Source organism: Amblyomma maculatum, chromosome 1 (genome assembly GCF_055883805.1).
Source record: "Amblyomma maculatum isolate TAMU_Amacu chromosome 1, ASM5588380v1, whole genome shotgun sequence".
Lineage (NCBI taxonomy): Eukaryota > Metazoa > Arthropoda > Arachnida > Ixodida > Ixodidae > Amblyomma > Amblyomma maculatum.
Genome location: NC_139344.1, coordinates 103,050,199 through 103,062,814, shown reverse-complemented (window position 1 = coordinate 103,062,814; position 12,616 = coordinate 103,050,199). Strand labels below are relative to the sequence as shown.

Genomic DNA, 12,616 nt, shown 5'->3' with positions numbered 1-12,616 from the left:
TGCAATGTTTGGAGGAATCTGGCTCTTTCTTTTTTTTTTTCCGGTTTGCTTGCTTGCAGGATAACCAGGTCGGAACAGGTACAGGCAAGTACCGTGACCGGCAACTCTTCGAGGCACAACTTGGCCATGCTTCACTCATCCCTTTACTGGGTCTTTTAAAAGCAGATGACTATCTTGGAGAACAGGCACCAGGTAATTAATGTGCTACAGTATTGGCTTAACCATTAATATGTTTATGTAACATGATTTTAAGCCCCCCTTTTTATGCACAGGGCAGCATAAATAATGTGGAAGTATATTAGTGTATTTAGGTGCAGTTCATTTTCTTTAGTGATTTTTCTTAAACAAGGGCAGGTTTTTGATGGAGTGGAGAGGGGGGGGGGGAAGGGGGTAAGGGGGGGTAATATTTCAGAGGTACTGAGAATTCTTGAGACGGATATTAATAAAAATCGAAGGTGATGTTTTTTATTAAACTGGAAACAAAGTTGACCCTTCTTTGCTGTTTTCAAATTTCGTACGATTTTGATGCCTTGTGCAGAACACACCTAGAAATCTAGAGCTCCAAATTTTGTCTGAAATTAAGAATGTAACCCCCATAATAAATGCAAAAAGTTTTAGTGCAAATAAATTAAGGAATCATGCCAGTATGTAAGGTTAAAATTGAACATTTCTGAAGTGTGTCGCTCCTGAAGCAAAGCAATTTTTCACTAAATCAAATTAAACATTAAGACAGGTTTCTAATAGTTTTTATAAAAATAAAAGTTGCATAGAATTAGTGAGTAAAAAACAATAGATGACATCTTAGTGTGGACGCAGCAGGTCTCCTAACTTTAAACTTTTTGAAATGGCAAAAGCAGCGTTTTCCACCTCTTGTGATATACAATTTTTCCGAGAAAACTAGAGTAGAGCAAGAGAAGGTGTGCTCCCATTTTCACCTCCTCCGCTTTCTTACTAGCTGCAGTAGCAGCCACTTTGGTAGTATCTCTTAACAGCCCACTGCTAATCTCCAGACAAAATTTTGTCTGCAGACAGCTATTTCGTCTGATCACATTTTATCACATTTTAGCTAACTGGTACCATGATGGCTGCTAATAACAGCTTTTATGTAAAAATTTTTTAGGCCATTGTGCTAGTTCAAAAATACCTTTTTGAAACAGATTTAAGTTCATGTTGAAACAGTGTGCTGTTGGATTTCGTTTTTTGCAAGCATTCCTGGCAGCAGCATGGCAGAACTGCTGGGGCTTAAGCACAATGACCTCACTGTGCTTTACCTCCTGCTTCATGCATCCTGCCAGGAACAGGCATTGAAATGGGGCACATATTGCCCTCAGCTTGTCCAAAGCTGCCTTAGAACCTTCAAGTAGGTTGGCTCTGTGTATAGACCCTATTAATAAAATGTGGATTGCGTGTCTCGCCCATTCGGCAATCATGGCAGCACTAATAAAATGTGGATTGCGTGGCTCGCCCATTCGGCAATCATGGCAGCACAGTAACATGGGGCTTTGGACCAATAGGATTAGAGGTCCAGCGACTAGATGTAAGGAAAAGGGCAAGGCTTATGTTAGGTCTTCCCCAGTTAATTCCTTCTGCACACCAGGGTAGTGTATTAGTGGGTAGAAACTAGTGAAGGAAACAATATCTACTGAAAAGGACTTAGCCATGAAAAATTTCTTGAATAATTTTCAGTGGCAAAAGATCTCTGCTGTTTTTGAGCTGGCATTGTAGTGCAAAAAAAAAAAAGAAACAACACAAAACTTGGCATCCCAGTGGAGGCAGATAGCTTCTCATTCCCATGTGTAGGATAGCCAGCCAGACATATTAGTTGATAATATCCTTGCCTTCCTTTTCATCTCTTCCTCATCAAGAGAGGAAGGATATGTGCCATGGCTAACATTATTGGCTACTAAGTGTGTACTATTAATTCAGTATTCAGTATAAATTCATAATGCAGCATAGATACATGCCCACAGAGAGTAGATGTATTTACAGATATTTACTAAGGGGTAGCTGACCAGACGAACAACTTCAGGCCAGCGGTGCCCAGCACGAATCACACACACTTCGTCGTCCTTGCATTCCCCACATTCCACACAGAACTTTGTCCTCGTCGTCCCTGGACAATATAAAGCCATCTCGGTGGTTTTTCACACTTTCCCAGTAACCCCTTCACAGTATTCCTCAGGATTACCCTGCCTGAAAACAGCAACTGTTTCTGTGTCCTTTACCCACCAAAGCAATGGCCAAGATTTTTCATAACTGTCCTGTACTAATCCCTCCTTTTTAAAAATTTTTGCATTTTGTGAATGGCTTAAATTTGGAAGTTTTTTGACATTCACATATTCTGGTTAAAATTTTATGGTAGGTTTTCCTCTCTGCCCTGATGCATTCTGCCAAATTTGGCCGCCGTGCAATAATTCATCTATGCGCAACTCGATTTTAAAATGTGCCGTTTTTGTGGCCTCGGTTCATACTATTTCTGCAGGTAACACAGCGTTTGCGATGTCACAAACGTTATACCCATGTTATTGCCCACTCCACTTGTGATCATAAAATTTTGAGGCCTTTATAAAAGTTTCAGGCATTTTATGCACTCAGTCATGATTTCCAGAACTTTATTCCCACCATCCAACGAGTGTGAGAGTGTTTTTCAAACACTATGTGACACCAACATTCAATGAACTGGAACGTCATTTCTGGCCAATGAACCAGTTCAGTTTTAATTTGCTGCTCTTTCATTTTAAAAATAGCTGTACTATTTGGAATTTCGAAAAACTTTTTTGTGTAAAAGCTCCATAGTTGCTCTTTATGGGTTCGATGCTTGCATTATTGCCTGAATCAGTCATATAGGCAAAGGTTACTAAAGCAAAGTAGATTTCAATGCAAAGAATTGCAAAGAATTGGAAATGCTGGCCAAAGTTGTAAGCCTGTGGCTGTTAGGACACATGAAGGTGTGCGTAATGTACTGAAAATTAAGTTTGGTAAGAAAAAATAAAATGTGACTGAAGATATAAATCTAATAAAGCTTGATAAGAAAATAAAATTAGCTGGCTTGCCATAGATTTGCAGAGGCTATTTCTAAAAAGAAAAGTTTTATTATATTTTATTTTATTTTTTGCACAGAAATGGTGAGTGGTGCCTGAAAAAATTAGGTGAATCCAATGACATCATATAGCCTCAGAACCTAAATTTTTGGATGCTTTAGGAAGATTAACTGTTTCTTATGAGTGTTAAAGGGTCCCTGAAGCGCTACTTGGGGTAAAATTTTGATGCAAGAAATTCATAGATGTGGTCTTTATGAGTATTTGAGTCAGATTTGAAAGCTTTATGTGGAGCCGATAATTTGCAAATAATTTTTAAAAAGTTGTCGGGGAGACCGCTCGCAGCTGATTTGGGCGACACATCACCACGCGCATGCCTTCCCACTGATGTCAGTGGAGCTGCTTGGTGTGCCCACTGATTGGATGCTCCCAAGTTATACGAGTGGGACAGGGTGTGGGTGAGGTGCCGCCGTGGCTTGTTTTCTTCTTTTTTTCTTTCACGGGTTTTCTTGCATGGGTTGAGTTTGAGAGGGGAGAGGAAGAGCATCATTTTCGATCGCCCATATATTCGGTGTTAATGAAGCTAGGTTAAAAACTTTTGCATTGCAGGGAGGGTTGCTGGGATACCTATTGCTAGTGTGCATTTTTAATTCTAGTAAATAGCTTTTCATGTGCCCTTTAAGTGAAATAGTTTTGAGGGCTTTTACTTTTGATTTTGTGAAGGAGAGTTAACTGTCTTGCCTCTCACACATTACAGTTGACTATGGAAATTCATGCTTCTACACTACACACCTTGATCGGAGGCCCAAGGTTACTTCATCCAGTCATTTTCAAGGTGAGTCAGGAAAACTCTCCAAGTGAATATTCATGAACAAGTCTTGTGGCCTATTGAATCAGTTGCAAGGTTTATAGTAATGTTTTATATTTGTTTACCATAAGTGAACTGTTAGACTTCCTAGTAACCTCTCTCCTGGCATTGTTCAGATCTTGCAAAGTGCTATTATGCTGACATTTTATGAAAGAATTTACACATTTTTTGCTAGATGGTCATACTTTGAGTAGTCTTTGCAGTGGACCTACATGCTCATATTTAGCTACCATAATTTTCTCTAGGCATGATTTCTTGAGATACATGTCTGCAGAACGGTCATGCTTTTTAAAGGGTCTTTTTGTTGTTTTACTGAAGGATTCAGCTTCAGGGCGGTTGATGTACACACAAAGGCACACCTTTTTTTCACTTGGGCCAATAACTTGATAGCCTTTGTAAGTACTTGCTGCAGTGTTTTGATGGTCATGGCACACGGCTGCTGAGCCAAGATCATAGGATGGAATCCCAGCCATGGCATCCACATTTTGGCGGAGGCAAAAAGCAAAATGTCCATGTTCTGTATGCATGTTAAAGAATCGCAGGCGTCCAAGATTAATTTGGAGCCTTGACATCCTTGAAGGATCTTTGTAAGAGCCTTGAAGGGGTGCCTTAACCCTTTTATCATCATAATCTGCATGCATGTCTCACATGCGTGAAAGGTAAGAGTGAACTTGGAATGGCTCCATAAATTGCATTGCATCACCTTTAAGCTGTTTTGACCACTGGGTTTATAGGAAAATGGGTTCAACATTGGTACCAATAACTTTGTAAAAAGGCCTGAGATGTGGTGTATATCTGTACCTCAGTCTTTTTGACACATAAGAAGCCTGCATTATAACTGAAAATTACTTCAGGAAGTATTATGAGGCAGCTGAGTGATGGAAAAAGCTAAGGAGCTGAACAGTTTTCCAAACTCATTTTGTCCCCTCCAAAATGGTCCAGATGGAACACCATGCAGGCTTATTAGCAAAAGGTAAAAATACACTGAATGGTTTGTTTGACAGTTCGCTAGTACTTGGCATGCAAAAATATGGGACATGTGTGCACCATTCTCAGTATGCTGCCACTTGAAGCTCCTGGTGCAAATGTGTCCTACAGTCGTGTAAATGATTAAATTGCGCCGTTAAAGGATTCTTTGAATCAACTAGTCACAACCACTTCATTTTGTTTCCCATCTTTTTAATATACAGGTACACTTTCTGTTAAAAAAAAAAAAAAAGAAAAGTCCTAAGATGGGTTGCCTTTAATAATTTGTTTTGTTCAAAAGCCCCTTTAATATTCTTGCACATGGCTTTTATGTTCCTATTAGCCCTGGTCATCCTTTGAGGCATTTGCATCTTGTTTTCAGCATGATAAATGTAAAATGCCACCGCTGACTGATATCCCTGCACACCGGAAGTAGAGAGAGTTTGTTCAGAAATACATTGTCCGACCAAAAGAATTGAGAAAACATTGCATGTTTGACATGAGTGGTGTCGTATGTGCTATGTCAGCTATACTCCTAGGCCTTCTAGCATGCAAACAATGCTAAGAAGTGAGGGAAAACCTCAAATACAGAATTGGCAACTTGGACTTGGAGTTTGCTTTCACCAGTAGTCCAGCAATCATCATTTTATAACCTGCACTAGGCCAGAAGTGATAATTATTTAGCACATCTTTTAGTTATTACACCAGTTTTGAACCTTGTTCTCCTTTGCTAGTTTCTGCTGTATGCTGTATGTCACAAGTAGTCTAAATCTCTTTTATTGGGTTCTGTGGGTTCTGTGGGTTAATGTGGGTTCTGGGTGATTGTTTTCTTCTGAGGTGTTCCATAGTGTTTGAGAATAATTCACTTTCTCATGGATTTTGCAATGACTACAATTAGGTATAAACAATGTATAGTTAAGTGAATATTCCTTTATATTAAGTGAATGCAATCATTTTATGTAGCTGCTTCTATTGTGCGCATGGTCATTGTGTACATTGGGAAAGGATTGGGTTAGAAGGCTGACACTTTGTCAGGCATTTGTGCTTTTTTTCGGCTATTTATAGACAGAGCTATCATTGTAACTTCTGTATGAGTAAACATTCATTTGTTCCTTCAACAACAAAATTCATTCAATGCTGCAAAGATCAAAAACCATGAAATGGCCTTGCCTTTGACTCACTGTAAACGAAAATTTGAATGAAGCAATAAAAAGTATGTATTTTTTTTAACACAATAGGCTGTGCACCATGGGCTTTGTGCACTATCTCTGATATATAAAATTAATAGACTACTATAGTAGTCTATTAATTTTATATATCAGAGATATGTGCAGCAATTTGCACTCTCATATTTATGATGTTTATATTGCTGCACATGATAGCTGCACATGATAGCTGTATGTTTGTTAGTGCAAAAGCACTTATCGTGTGCGTGCATCACATGCGCGTGCGCACACGCACGCACGCACGCACGCACGCACGCACGCACGCACGCACGCACGCACGCACGCACGCACGCACGCACGCACACACACACACACACACACACACACACACACACACACACACACACACACACGCACGCACGCACGCACGCACGCACGCACGCACGCACGCACGCACGCACGCACGCACGCACGCACGCACGCACGCACGCACGCACGCACGCACGCACGCACGCACGCACGCACGCACGCACGCACGCACGCACGCACGCACGCACGCACGCACGCACGCACGCACGCACGCACGCACGCACGCACGCACGCACGCACGCACGCACGCACGCACGCACGCACGCACGCACGCACGCACGCACGCACGCACGCACGCACGCACGCACGCACGCACGCACGCACGCACGCACGCACGCACGCACGCACGCACGCACGCACACACACACACACACACACACACACACACACACACACACACACACACACACACACACACACACACACACACACACACACACACACACACACACACACACACACACACACACACACACACACACACACACACACACACACACACACACACACACACACACACACACACACACACACACACACACACACACACACACACACACACACACACACACACACACACACACACACACACACACACAAGGGCTAAGATGAAGGCCAAAGTGGAGTGGACTCAAACCCAGGAATTTTTAGTGAGGACCTAGTACAGAACATCATTGCTACTGCTGCACCTGATTGCCTTGTGTGCAGACTGCAACATGCTCGTGCGCTGTGTATTGCACGTCATCATCTCCATCATTAACTTCCATCTGTGTGTAAAAGCTTTTGTACTTCCTGCTCAGCTGAACTTCATTAAAACACTAAAATTTTTTTATGCAGCTGGCCATCCTCTAATTATTGATCAGCATGTTTATGTGGGATTTTGAATGAGGAAGTGAATATTGGATAGTAAAAAAGTGCTCTAAGGTGTTTAAAGGTCAAAAAGTACATATGATGTGTATATCTGATGGAACATAGCGTAGGAGGCACACTTTTTCTGCAAGTGTAACTGTGTGCCAAATTGTCTGCCTCTTGTACTATTAGCAGTGAAGATATATAAAAACCATGTATAGATGTCATGATTGTTTGTTTTTTCTTTGTCTTCATTCCCGGTTTTTCTTTTGTACCTTTAAAAGAAATTTTGCTAGGCTTAGCATTACTATTGTAGGGCATTTGTTCCATTATTGAAAGCTTGATTGCATATGGTCAGTGTCTACTAGTGTGCTATGCAAGGTTGAGTTTTTGGTATGACAATACTTGAATTTCTAGCCTCTTTATGGTAAGACTGGTAGCTTTCTTTTTTCCTTTTGCAGATTTCCTTTCTTTTCAGTGTTACAAAAAGGCAAGGATAGGTCATGGTGATTGCTATGCTAATACTCGGGATGGACCTATTTACAATTAGCCTTTCTTCTTTAGTCTGTGTAATTGCTTCTCCGGAAATGTTTAAAAATAGGTCTCCTTGATTCTCTTCATTCACCCTTTGCCTTTCATATTATGCCCATTCATTGTTTTTTTTACTTTGCACTCTTTTATTTTTTGCAACTTTCGTTCGTTGTCCCTTTTTGTGCACTTGGCATAGCTCCCAGAGCGACCGCCTTCAATCTGTTTTTAGCTCTCATCCCGTCTTCTGCGTAGTAGCCATCTTTTAAGCTTTGTTGTTGTTGCTGAGGGCCATGGCCCGACCCTCAGTGTCTCTGGCAGCAGCTGCGCTGCAGTTTGAACCAGGGACTCGGGGAGCAGCCCAGGCTGCAGCAGCATTTGCACGACTGCTGAGGTCAAGTGCGACACTTGTGTGCAGATGCGTCAAATTCTCTCTTGCCACTCCTGGTTGTTGCTGGCATTTCATTGTGATGGTGATCTGTGCTCTGGCATTGCAATTCAGCTAGTGTATGTGGCAACATCTTTAAAGGTCAACGGCAACACAGCTATGTGATTTTGAATGCAAGCTTGTGTGGTGGTCATCCAAGAAGCAGTGAGTGATGCTGTGAATCTAATTTCATATTAGTTTTGACAGCATCCTTACAGCCTGCTGAAGATGGATGCATTCATAAAGGTCAGAAATATTTAGTACAACTTTACCAGCGCTTCATATCGTTGTCTGCAGTTCTGTCTTGGCTTACAGCCACTGGGAAAAAATTAGGCATGAGTGGCAAGTTGAGACAGAGTCACAATTTTCTATAAAAAATTGACTCTTGGTCAAGAGGACACTTTCTGAACGAGCTGTGAGAAGTATCCACTTATTAGTGGCCAGAAGCATGTTTTGGCTGCGGCAGCACATTTTACCGCTTATTGAAGGTTTTTCTGAAGAAAGAGAGAAAAGTCCAGGAGCAGAGTCTTTTCGATCAGCGCTCTCAGATGGTGCTGAATCATTTTACTCTGCCCTTTCTGATCACAGGAGCAGTGTATATTATGATGCAGAGTCTTCAGATCTTGATTCCTCTGAGTCTGACTCCAAATATGCTGATGTGGATGAAGAGCTCCTCTCTGAGCACCCCTCAGAAGTTGGGACAGAATTTAAGGAGGATATCCCTAAAGACAATGCAGTTGAGGATGACTACGAAAGCTTTAGCTATGGGAAGCTATTTGAAGATGTGTATGGGTCTGTCGTGCATAGACCACCTCTCCTGAAACGTCGACAGACTTATCAAGGCAGCCAAAATGAAAAACAGCCACCTCCTCGAAAGTGGCGTCCCCCTCCTCGAATTCCTGTAAAAGCAGATTTGTTTCAAGAGCATGCATTACCAGCTGTCAACCATGAATTGCCCACTCACTGTAAGTCACAGCCTGTGGAACTTACTTGTCATGTGGAACAAGAGCATGGTTGGCAAGAAAATGAGGGTGGTGAACTTGGCGATGAAATGCAGAAAGAAGAAATAAGTGCATGTCTCTTTTCTTACCTTGAACTGGCAGCTGAAGAATTCGCAGAGTTGATTCTAGATGAGGCTCAGGAAGAAGCTTGCAGATTTATAAATGATGTCTCAATCTTTGGAGTCAAAGGAGAAATGCCAAGGTCCTCCCTGAAGGATTTATCAAGAGATAATGGTGGTCAATCTCAGTTGCTGGGGGATGCAGTGACAGTTTCTAATGAAAGTACACCACATACAGTGACATCACAAGACCAGGACATTCTTGACGCCTTCAACAGGCAGTTTGAACCCTGCTTTGATTCGGACGAAGAGCTTGACCCTCAGGCATTTGAGAATGCCTCGGAAGATGAGATTGACAATACTGGACAGTTAGACTTCGAAGAGAAAGGGCTTTTGAATAGGAATGCATTGCTTGGGACTTTTAAAAGGTTTCCAAAGTCCACAGTAAAAGGCTTGCCTCATGTGCACTCCTTTTCAGATGGTTCATGCCATGGTGCAAGTCCAGGACGTTGTTCTTCACCATTGCTTCCTGCAACTAGCTCAGCCAGTGACTTAACTGAAAAATATTGGAGACGGCACAGTTCTGATGTTGCTGATACTGGTGTGCAGCCCAAGGGACTTGACTCAACAAACAAAAGTTTTTTGAGTAGTGACCCAGATATCAGCACATACCCCTGTACTAGTCTTTCTAATGGCCATACAATGGCTGATGTATTAGGTAAAACTATGGGTGCTTCCTTCCTTGCTGAGCCAGAAGAGAGAAAAACCACTTGTGTAAAGGCTATTGACTCAGCTATGCGAGCACATTGCCTGCCTGTGACACGTCCTGAAATGCTTCTTCAAGGAAGTCAGTCTGAGTTTCCTCCTGCTCTTCTGGATGAAAATAAAAGTAACGGATTTTTCTCAATATCGGAAAAGCGTGATGCTGTATTTAGTGATCCACCAAAACCACCTCCTCGTTCTCCTCGCCACAGTAATGTAACACAACCTGTCCAGTGTCCGCAGGTTGCACAAGAAAGTACCAGTAAGGCTCATTGCTTTTCTGAAATAAGGCAGACAGAAGCTGAAGATCAGAGCACTCTTAAAAGTGGCCCATGTCTTGAAAGTCATCTGAAAGTACCTGCGAGGCGCAAAAAGACCATGCGAGAGTTTCAGCGTTTTAAAGGTATCTCAGCTGATGACACTGCTCCATCAGAAAAACTTTCTGTCTGTGCATCTGATTCCATGCTTTTGAAAGACAGCCTTACTGTTGCTGAAGACAACAGTAAGAAAGAATTCTTGGTGCAAAATAAGCTTCCACCTTTTGAACAAGAATTTTTGCACAGAGAAGCGTGGGAAGAAAGTGAGGAGGACAGCAGTTTTTCGTCTTCTGAGGACCCGGAGACTGATGCAGAAACTCCTTCCAATGGAATTCTGAGGATGTTACCACCTGAGGAACCAGAGCCTGATGGAGAACAGCCTGTCAGCGGGATTATGAGGCTACCTTTTTCATTATCACAACTGACTGGGCATCTTTTCGAGGATGATTCCCCATTGGATGTTGTTTCATTTCACGTCGTTGACAACTGTGACTTTCTGAAGGATGCCTGTGGTGATAGTCCACCATACATGGTGAAACTTGGGCCCAGTGACGACTTCTCAGCATTTTTAGTTGACCCAGACACAAATGAGCATTCAGAGCTGGATGGCAGTGATACTGACAGCGTATTTGAAGATGCTGCATCTCAGTACTTCAATGAAAGTAACTTAGACAGTGTGCAGTCTGGCTGTATTACTCCAGATGAAAACAGTGAAAAAATTGAGGAAGATTTTGAGAATCAGCAGTCAGGAAATCAGCTGGATAAATTGAAATCAGTTCCTGATATTCCTTCACGCCCAAGGAGGAAGTGTGCTCAAACTTCACTAACAGAAAAGCAGTGCTCAACGATCAGCTCACATCACTGTGTAGATTTAAAAGAGCAAGATAAGATAAACATACAGCTTGCCCTACCTGAAACATATGCATCACAGAAGATGGCCAGCATGGTGACAAGTATCCCAGATGAGCCGCAAGGCACACACATATCACGCGTTCAGTGCCAGGAAGAGAGCCTGATCTGCAAGCATGCTGTAGCTGGGACATTTCAAGCATGCAGCATTTTAGAAGCCAGTGATCACAGAAAAGAGAACATGTTGGAAATAAGCAGCAGCAAGCAGGCAGCTGATGCTTTATCAGACACCACCCCTCGCCCAACTTCCTGTTCTTATCAGGAAGCTCATGGGGCAGGCGTGGAGTGCGATAAGCCAGACCTGGAAAAAACAAGTGGAGGCAGTTCCGTTGGAGCTGCTCTGGTAAATACAGACAGCTCAGAAGGCAGCAGACTTCAGAATTATGTTATGAAGGACCAAAAGGGAATGATGTATGATAAAGACTTGGCAGTGCTTGAAGCTGCCCCTTTAGGTGATCTACAAAAAGCCATCTTGGAACATTACGAGGGTAAGCTTAGTCACATCTTTCGAACAAGTTAAAAGCAAATTCCTGCATTTATGTGCTTTGTTTATTCTTCTTCATGGTTTCCGGAATCCTCTTAGTATACTTTTCTTGCATTGCTTATGATATGTTTTCATGTACTGAAACGTTTGTATTTTCATACTTGAAGAAATGTTATACTGAGCTCTTTTCTTCTTGTTAACACTTAGACGACACTAAAATTGTTTCGATTTTCTTGGTTTACTGTTGCATTATATTTGTGCTTGCCTCTTGTGTTGTCAGGGTATGTTTGTCCAATCACCTGCCTCCGAGGTACATTTTTTGTGTAGGCTTAGTACAAAGTGTGATATGGGCTATTAGAGCATTAGCTCTAATGGTTATCAGTGCAATTATTTTATGGCTGAAAGATAAGGGTTCCGCTATACAGCTGAGAAGCAAACCCCACTGGCTGGTTACTTCTGGCTAAGGCAGTACAGCACCCTTCTGGCTTTCAGCTGGTCTGAAATGGAACTGTAGAATTTCCTAATTTGCCTCCATTTAGAAATGTGGTTTCAGTTGTTTTGTCACAGTCATGTTTCATGTAACATCACTTGTTTGTTGACACTGCTTGCTGCTTATTTCTTAGTCATGAAATACTCATAGTAGTTTACTCATAGAAATGCTGGTCATAGTTTTTGACCTGGCTATTAGTTTTAATAAGATTAGCTTTTTGTTTTGCTTGTTTTATTTGTTGTTCATCTATTCTATCATATGACAACATCATGGCTATTTTCATAATATTATACTTTTAGTCACTTCCTCAAGCCTTCCCTATGAGGAGAATTTCAGGGCACTGTAGCAATGATTTTCTTGCATATTTTTGTTGTGGTATAAAC

At 41.9% G+C, this 12,616-nt stretch overlaps 2 protein-coding genes across 9 annotated transcripts in view; one reads left to right on the top strand and one right to left on the bottom strand.

Moving 5' to 3' along the window:
* LOC146203351 (uncharacterized) overlaps nucleotides 1–11,400 on the bottom strand; it is a 205,774-nt gene extending 194,374 nt beyond the window's left edge. For 4 of the 5 annotated variants that reach the window (XR_014703851.1, XR_014703852.1, XM_084588706.1 and 1 more), the window contains exons 1-2: nucleotides 11,262–11,400; nucleotides 9,302–9,421 (exon numbers count right to left, since the gene is read on the bottom strand). The gene's annotated coding sequence lies outside the window, so the exon portion shown is untranslated. Of the gene's footprint in view, nucleotides 1–9,301; nucleotides 9,422–9,728; nucleotides 9,828–11,261 lie in introns of all 5 variants that reach the window. The other variant, XM_084588705.1, reaches the window with a different exon arrangement.
* The window catches only part of CYLD (ubiquitin carboxyl-terminal hydrolase CYLD), a 100,684-nt gene that overhangs the window by 44,036 nt on the left and 44,032 nt on the right, over nucleotides 1–12,616 (top strand). For 2 of the 4 annotated variants that reach the window (XM_084588697.1, XM_084588696.1), the window contains exons 4-5: nucleotides 60–192; nucleotides 3,796–3,873. In XM_084588697.1, coding sequence (XP_084444823.1) covers nucleotides 60–192; nucleotides 3,796–3,873 — 211 coding nt within the window. Of the gene's footprint in view, nucleotides 1–59; nucleotides 193–3,795; nucleotides 3,874–8,399; nucleotides 11,748–12,616 lie in introns of those variants that run through there. The other 2 variants (XM_084588694.1, XM_084588695.1) reach the window with 2 other exon arrangements.